The 8,870-nt window shown below is 34.4% G+C and overlaps 1 protein-coding gene across 1 annotated transcript; it reads right to left on the minus strand.

Moving 5' to 3' along the window:
• Nucleotides 1-1,584: 1,584 nt before the first annotated feature.
• LOC136042162 (fructose-2,6-bisphosphatase TIGAR-like) lies at nucleotides 1,585-8,556 on the minus strand (the record flags this gene model as incomplete). The annotated part of the gene is given in 2 exon segments (XM_065727089.1): nucleotides 1,585-2,006; nucleotides 8,416-8,556. Coding segments are annotated over 2 exon segments (429 nt in total), but the record flags the coding sequence as incomplete, so codon positions are not given.
• Between the last annotated feature and the right edge of the window lie 314 nt (nucleotides 8,557-8,870).

The raw sequence follows: 8,870 nt of genomic DNA on the forward strand, positions 1-8,870 counted from the left end.
TCTAGTATAAATTTGAAGTTCTAGGAGGGGACAGCTTCTCTCCCCTGCCCCCCTTTCCTACGTCCATGCTGGTGTTGTAGGTTACCTACGTAAAATATACACATGTGTTTTCGCACTGAAAAATAGATAAGAAATACTAAAATAAAAAAGATAAGGTTGATTTGTTGAAAGATTTACAAAAGCTTGTTTTTATTTCTCTGACTTCTCTTGGCAATTGCATTAAGCTTCTATCATTAGATATGTTTCTAGCCCCCTCAAACTGTACAAAATGGTCAGGATAGTGAAAAACATGCTCTGTCAAAACCAAAATTTCTGGAGGCTTTATATAGGAGTTCATGCGGTTAATAAAAAACATTGTAACTGAAGTATGGCATAGCCAAGCATAACTGAATGAATACTTTTGTCTTTTTAAATTTAAATAGTTCACTAAAATCTTAGAAATTATCAGTTCTTATTATGGCTCTATTCTTGGAAAATCCTGAAAGACAAAACCTTACACAAAATGTCGTGTGGTTATTATTTCGTATATGAAAGGGACCCTCCTCAACACCTTGCTCTTTACACTCTAAAGTTTGACTCTGTCACAACTCAAAACAATGAAAACTTTAGTGTAAAGAGTGAGGTGTTGAGGAGGAACAGCCGTTTTCATATAAAGAATAAATCTGATAAAATTAATATACAAATTTTATTTTAGCTTTTCATGTACGGCGAGACAAATTCGAACCTGCATTAGTTGAAAAATGTTCAGAAACTGAATAAAAACGATTTTTCAACTGAAAGTAAGGAGCAACATTAGATATTAAAACAAACAGAAATTATTACGTACATGAAGGGGGTCGCCCCCTCCTCAATACCTCGCTCTTTACGCTAAAGTTGTTTTACTTCTTTTAAAAGAGGTTTTAATTCTAATTAAACCGCCGGTGTGAGTCGGAAGTCATTCTTAAAGTATGGGGACAAAACTTTGAACTTTGGCGTAAAGAGCGAGTTACTGAGGAGGGGTTGAACCCCCCTCCCTCTGATATACGTAATGGTTTCTGCTCGTTTTAAGCTGCAATGTTGCTCCTTACTTTCAGTTGAAAAATTTTGTTGTTTTTTTCACTTTATAAAATTAAAAGGCTGTTGGAATTAGCTAGCATTAAGAGGAATAATAATTATCATATGTCTGAAATTTTTATCTTTATCCACAACCTTTTTCCTTTTTTCCAAAATTTAAAAAACGCTTGATATTTTGTTGTTGTGTTTTTCTTACATATTTTATTCAATAAAGTTATTAAGCCTATTTTACACCAATTCTATGTTTCGTTTGTTAAAGTATTTCGTTTTTCTTTTGTTATTTCATTTACGTATTTTATATTCTCTTTGAGGAAAATAAATAAACAAAAAAAAATTCAAGTATCCACAGAAACAGATCAGAATTCGTTAGTATTCATTTGCCTTCATGGTACTATATGGCTCAGTTTTCATTGTCATTTGATGATAATATGCCACTATACACAGCCCTTGCATATACATCTTGTACAAGCATTTAACAACTAATGACTGATTTATCCTTTCGTAAATTTGCACAAAAAAACTAAGAGTTAATAAATTTTGGAATCATTTTTGTCGATTCTAATTAAATTCTAGTTAAAACAAAAAAAATTAATCAAAACAAGATTTTCATTTCTAAACCGGAATTCACTGGACAGCTTACACAAAAATAGCTATGAGGCAGTAAATCAAATTCCCAGAGACTTGATAACTGGCTGGTCTGGATCTAGGTGACTGATGTCGTGCCATTTCAATAGCTCGGCTTGAATCTTTCCACTTCCACATCGTTTGACTAGTAGAGAAGTAACACCGGTATTTGGAGAGACTTGAGTAGCGCACTGCCCTTTTGTACCTTTTAGGGCACATCCATGATTTGATATAAGATGGATGCACAGTTCACGCATCCATCCGCCGTGAGTAAAGAGAGCTACTTGCTCTGGCTCAGCTGGGTCATTAAAAACTAGGTCGCATAAATCCTAAAAAGAATTATTAGAAAGTTATTGTCAACTGATAGTTAATTGTCAGAGGAATTGCCTAGGGATTGTTTTAGGCACTCGTTAGAGCGACCATGTATCAAACAAAAAACTAAACAAAAAATGTGGTTAATGAAACTTCAAAGACTATAAGGAAGGAAAATCTAATATGTTCAGGGTATATTTTACATATGGAGGATGTCAAGCTGTCAAAAACATACTTATTGGCCATCCATCTGGTGGCGAACTAAAAGCAAGATGTCGTCCAATGGGGTAGGAAGAGGTCATAGTAAAATATTTCAAAAATCAGAACTTAATAGGACGGAATAAAAATTAAAACTTTGAACAGATCGAAGCATATGAGTAGGAGTGCCAATTTAAGAGAGGCTGGCAATTGCCCTCTAGACTTAAAAAATACTTTTTTTATTATAAAAACTCAAAAACAAAACTGCGTATCTCCCCCGGATTTCGAAAATCTTTTTTTTGTATCGTCACTAAAAAACGAATATCCTTACCTCTTCCCCCCTTTTTTGTGAATTTTTCACGAAACTGAATTTCAGTGGCGCCCCCATACAAGAGGTATGTTTGCAGACATGCTGGCCTCATTCAGTTTGATGCCGCGACTAGCTGTTAGTCGTAATAACAGTAGTAATTGTCCAGATTTGAAAAAAAAAAAGAGAAAGAAAGAAAATCATCTAATGGTAAAATCGACAATAGAAAATATTTGGTTTTCAAAACAAAATGAAAAAGAGGAAAAACTACTCCCTCTATCAGTAAAAATACAAACATACACATGGATTAGACATACTCTACATTATTACTGGTACCAAGGAAAAGCAGCCCAAAACCAACATTAATCATCAATTTTTTTTAAATATAGCATGGACTAGTTCAACAAAAAAGATTGATTTATTAGACCCAGGGGTCACTGTGAATATCCATATTAAGAGAAAAAAAATGAAGAAATGGCACTCAACAAATATATTACAACGTTCCAAAATGAAGGACTTGAAAAGATTCCAATCTAACAAAAATGACACCAATAGGAAATTCACCTTGGAAATTAACTACCGTGTCTACTGCTAAAAACTCACTGCAACACCAAGCCACCTGAGGGCAGCGTATTGATGGATCATATGAGTGAAAGTGATAGACTATAAAGTGATTCTAAGTAACTTAGTTAAAGTTTTTCTAAAATCTCTAGGTAGGTAGGTACGTAGGTAGGTAGATAGGGTTCATTTATATCCACAATATAAACATAAATAAAAATGACACCACTAATAAATTATTGCAGAAAAAAGAAAGTCCTAAGAGCTTGTGCTGCAACTTCATGTTATGATTTATATCTTATAAATAAATATCTAAACATAACAACTCATTATTATCCACCTAGCCTATCTTATAAATAAAAAACAACAACACATACACATGAACACAATAAAAAAAAAATAGTCCTATTAGATTAATTAAGTCCTATTAAAAACTAGTTTCAGCCCCTACCCCACCCAAAAAACTGCAAAAAATCAAAAACTTCTCGCCCTTTAAAATCTATTAGTTAAATAAAATGTTTTCAATTTATTTTTAAACCCGTATAAAGTGACAGACTCCCTGATGCTAGCCAGCAGGTACTTCTCCTTTTTCAAAGGAGAAGTGCCCTATTTCTTAAAACTTGATCAAAGTTATTCCTATACTAAGTACTTCCCTTTTTCAACGGGAAGAACGGTTTTTTCATCTAGAAAAAACCTAACAGATCCTTCTCTGTCTTCCCAAGCGCCTACGTTTCCGAACCCTGCTTGACTACTGATATTACTGTAGCTGCCTAATCTTCCTATGCTCTGCAAGTTCCGACAAAATAGAATAAAGAAGCTAATAAAAGGAGTTCTGGCGAAGGCAACCTATGAACATTATTCATTATGAAAACGTAACTGGCACAATTTCGTGTTTCATAACATTCGCCATCTTTCTTCATCGGTTAAATAATGAATATCGAATACTCTTCAAATTGACAAAGAAAAGAAGAATTCTTAGAAATTTCAACATATGGTCGTATCCTGGGTTTAAACAGCTACAGTTTGGCCAACTCAAGCGTCATATTACATTTTATAGAAGACTTTATGTAGCATTTCAAGTCCACGCGTCGTCAGATTTTGAAATATGTTGAAATATTTCAAAAGGAAAAACGCACCCATTTCCAAGTTGGAAAAACTCCCTATAGTGAGATAAGAAAATAAAATTGATGGCTAAAAATGAAGACTGAAAAAGGTGCCTAGAAAAATTCAAATGGTATCATCCGACAATTTTTGCCAAACTGAGATTGATCACGTTTCAAAATTATATATATTTTTTTTTTGAATTTCATTGACAATTGATAGCTTCAATCGATAGAGCAGGAAGAGTAGGAAGGATCAAATAATACGAATCGATGGAATAATAAGAAGATCAGTCTGGGAACCAGCATTAGATATTGGAAGCTACATTGACGACTGAAGTCAAGCATGGCTTTGAAACGTGGGTGCTCGGAATTACGGGAGAGAATTTGTTAGATATTTTCTAAAGGAATTTTCTACGGATTCTTTGAAGTACCCGTCTGACTGACCTAACTTCAAACAGTAAACAGTGCGAAAAATGTGGTTCTATCCCGCTTTCTAGGGCTATAATGACAGAAATGTTTAGATGGCTAGGAAACGTTCTGCGGATGAAGGATGATAGATTTCTAAAGATCTTCCATTTTGGATAATCATCTAAGGCGAAACGAAAAGCAAAATTCTTGGGAGGGTGTAAAGAGTTAGGCTTTAAATATATCGCAATTGAGGAGGAGCGTGCTTAATTGTTGTGACCTCGTGCGGCTTGGTGCTGCTGGGAGTTGTCGGTAGTAGCCTAGTAGAAGATTGGTTAAATCCATTTTACCTTGTTATATTTTCTTCTAAAGATGCTAAGATACACTTCTAAAGTACAGATGCTTCTGTACTAAAATAGGTTGTATCTCGTTTTCAAATAGCTGCGCATTAGCCCAAGAATGATTTTTTTTTTATTTTACATTGGAATGCATCCTTTTTGTCGCAAAAGATATGCTTCTTGAATGCACCTTGTCATCGAAGTTCATTTGCAAGGGCGCCCACATAAATTTCCCACGAGGGCGGGTCATAAAACCATCGGTTTTCGTATATCACACAACTAAACAGTTTTTTTTGTCTCTTATGGGCTGTACCCTTTGCCCCTACCCAATGAGTACACTTGCCCATATACCTTATTTTTTAGAGTAAGAAGGAATCATTTGGAATAAAGTGAAGTACCAGATACCGGTAGGCAAAACAAGGTTTTGATTTTATTTTCTCCTAAAATTCCTATGATATACTTTATAGCTCCTCCTTCTTCAAAAGTGACCAAGTCACCAAAACGAAAACTCGTGATGAAAAAGATAGGCCTACATCTTTTTCGTGTTTTCAAGCCCCCAAGAGTATGCTTCAAAGGATCTTCATTTATTCCTGGAACTATCATTTCCAAAACAACTATTGTTCTTCTATTTTACATGCATGGTTCTTTGGCACGGCCTTGGGGTATGTTCCGACAGATGACGACAAATCTCATCATATATAGACGCTAATTATGCTTTAATAAAAATAAAATAACCCTTACTGTAAGTTGTGGCGTTTCCTTTTTCTTTCTGCTCCTTTTAACCTTTAAAGTGGCGCTTTAGTTTCGCTTAAAAAGAATTATCTATTATTTGATTTATGACCATTTATAATATCATAACGCAATTTATCCTCAACAGGAATCTAACAGTTTTAAAATAACTATGAGCAGATTGGCTATCTTGGAATTTTCACTCGGTAATGTTTTGGCCCTATTCTGGATCTAATTGCCGTTTTGCACCACAAAATGGCAGAAATAGTACGTTTCTGTGGCGTGAACTCTTTTACTGGTCAAGCTATGTCTGATTGAAAGCGACATTTACTTAGGTCTTCCTAGAAAATTCTCCAGGGAGTTTCACTTAAGAAAAATTTACCAAAGAGGCTATGGTGTCATTTCCTAAGGCCATAATCTTATACACTTTGATGTTTTTCCACAAAAACCACGGACAACCACAGACAACAGACAACCATGTTAAGTTTAGATCTGAGACAAAAGCGGATCAAATTTTCACCCAAACTATGAATTTTTGGTTTTTATAGGACGATTAAAAATAACCTACGCCGAGGCTAAATTCGGCTACTGTAAAAAATTCGCTCAAGTTTATGAAAAAGGTCACCGAAAAGCAGAATCGAATTCCAACTATATTGTTGGAAATATTCAAAATTACAAATTACATTTGTAACGGAGACCATAAAATAGTTCCTAATGTCCTTAGATATTTTTTTGTCGGCCAAAAAAAAAATCGACTTGATTCTCACAACAACATGTGTTTTTAACGGCACGGCAAAATCCGACTGTTGTTGATCCGCTTCAGCTTGTCAAAGCGATCAAGGAAAATCAGCATAGAATTCGAACAATAAAGATGGAAACATTAGAAATCGGAATGACACCTGCAATGGAGATAGGTGCAATTTGCAATGCAAAAATCAATTCTAATACACCTGGTTGTTGTTTTGCTGACTGAAAAAAAAACGTATCTTTCATTTTTAATATGCAACCAAAGCAAACCGCCCGCACATAAGACATTTTTGTTAATCGGGCGTTTTGGAATCTGGATTGCCTAAGCAAAATTGGATTCCAGCTAGAACTATGCCTATGAAAATAGTTACGGAAAAAGAGGGCAGAGAAACTATAACGATGGAATATTCAAAATCAAAATGACATACGTAATGGGGAAAGAAGCAATTTGCAATTTGCAAGACATGAAATAACTTCCAATATAAATTCAAAAAAAAAATTCTTTTTCATATTTTTGTTTAGACCTTCTATACCACTTTACAACAAAATAAAAATAAGACAGAAAATAATCAGCTAGACTATTTTATACTAAAAAAGAGGGGCTACGGCGATGTTTTCCTACAAATGATAAAATTTTTTCTAATTAATTCAGTTCAGTTGTTACTTTTTTTCAGTAGTTTATGTCTTAGAATTTTGGAAACTTAGAAATATTTTGGGACGCCTAAAATTTCTTGGTATGTTTCCAAAAATTTCAAGAATTATCTAGTTTTAAGTAATTATTCATATTGTTGTGAAACAATACAATACATCCTGTGACAGTCCTTAAATCTGGTCTTTTGAGACACAGATACTGTGGGAGCCCCAACCGAAATATTAATGAAATTGCCAACACCTTTTAGGCATCATTCCAAGACTATACAACCGGGTTTCCAAGAATTTATTGGCATATTTCCAAGAATATCAAGAATTAAGCGTTATTTGGTATTCCGTAAAAATGCATGTTGTCAGTGAAATAATAGAATACATCCTATGAAAGCCTTCGCATCAGGTCTTCTGAGATAGCAATTGAGCCAAAAACATTTTAGCTTTCATTTTTTTTATGTTTTGGGGGGGGAATTGGAATTATTTTTATTTTTTCTGGATTTAAAATTTTTTGGGGACTTGTAAATATTTTGGGACGCCGTGATTTTCTTGGTATGCTTTTCCAGAATGATGCATTATCTGGTTTTGCGTAATTATTCATGTTGTCGCTGAAACAATGCAACGCTTCCTGTGACAGCACTCAAATCTGGTCTTTTAAGGCAAAGATACTGTGGGAGCCTATTGCCCAATGTACTATTAAAGTTTCTAACACCTTTTATGGCCTCACTCTAAGAACATGCATCCTGGTTTAAAAGAATATCTTGGCATTTTTCCCGGATTTACAAGAATAATGCGGTATCTGGTATTGCGTTATAATTCATGTTGTCTGTGAAACAATAAAAAAGAAGCTGTGACAGGCCTCACATCTGGTCTTTTGATATAACAACTGTGTCAACAACATTTTTAGCTTCTAAGCAGTTTTCTATTGATTTATGAGATTTATGATTTTTTTTGGACTCAAGTTTGATTCATACATTTAGGCATAAATTTCATAGAATCAAAGGAAAAAATGCTTAGAAGCTGAAAATGTGTTGTTGAAAAAGAAAAATGTCGCAATCTATATTTATAGTTAACAATAACGCCATCTATTACTTTGTTTATGTAGGTAAATCGCCATTAAACCTTCTTCGTGACCTTAAAACACTTAAGAAGAAAAGAGTAGTGGATAGGGCTGAGTTTAATATGCATATAGGGATACTATTATTTTTGTATCAAAAACTGTCGCTTCAGCCGTTGTCAGTTTGGATATAGTATTTCAAGAAAGGGAGGGCAAATTTAATCTTATCCGGACGTAATTGTCCTAAGAACAAGTATGAAAAATAAACTGAAACAAACAGTTCTAATTTCAGTTTTTTTCCAAACATTCTCGAATATCTTAGAAAAAATAGAAAAGAGGTACCTTAAAGTAATCAGCAGCTCGTTCTCGCATATCAATGTTCGATTCTCCATTTTCTGGTTTATAAATGGCAGTGCTAATGTTTTCTTTAGCGGCAGCATCTTGCAAAGCACCAAATGGCAGTCCTTCTAACACTCCAAAGTTCTAAAAATGGAATAATACAAGAGAATCAACTAAGATAAAGGTTTATTGAACACTTTACAACGAGTGCTATCAACAAATCCAGGCAGACCCATAGGGGGGTATGCTATTAAGAGCTACAAGTCCCTCAAGACTTCATTTCGCACAACTAGGTCTTACGCAACACTATAGCACACCTATATGAAACATCATAGGGTTTGTCTACTTTTCATTGTTATATAATATGGGCTTTTCGCTTCAAGATACTGGCGTATGTAACATAATAGTTTTCTTTGGTTGTTTAAAAAACCCAAGAGGACCAAGAAAAAATCTTCAGG

This window comes from Artemia franciscana, unplaced genomic scaffold, assembly GCF_032884065.1.
Source record: "Artemia franciscana unplaced genomic scaffold, ASM3288406v1 PGA_scaffold_73, whole genome shotgun sequence".
NCBI lineage: Eukaryota > Metazoa > Arthropoda > Branchiopoda > Anostraca > Artemiidae > Artemia > Artemia franciscana.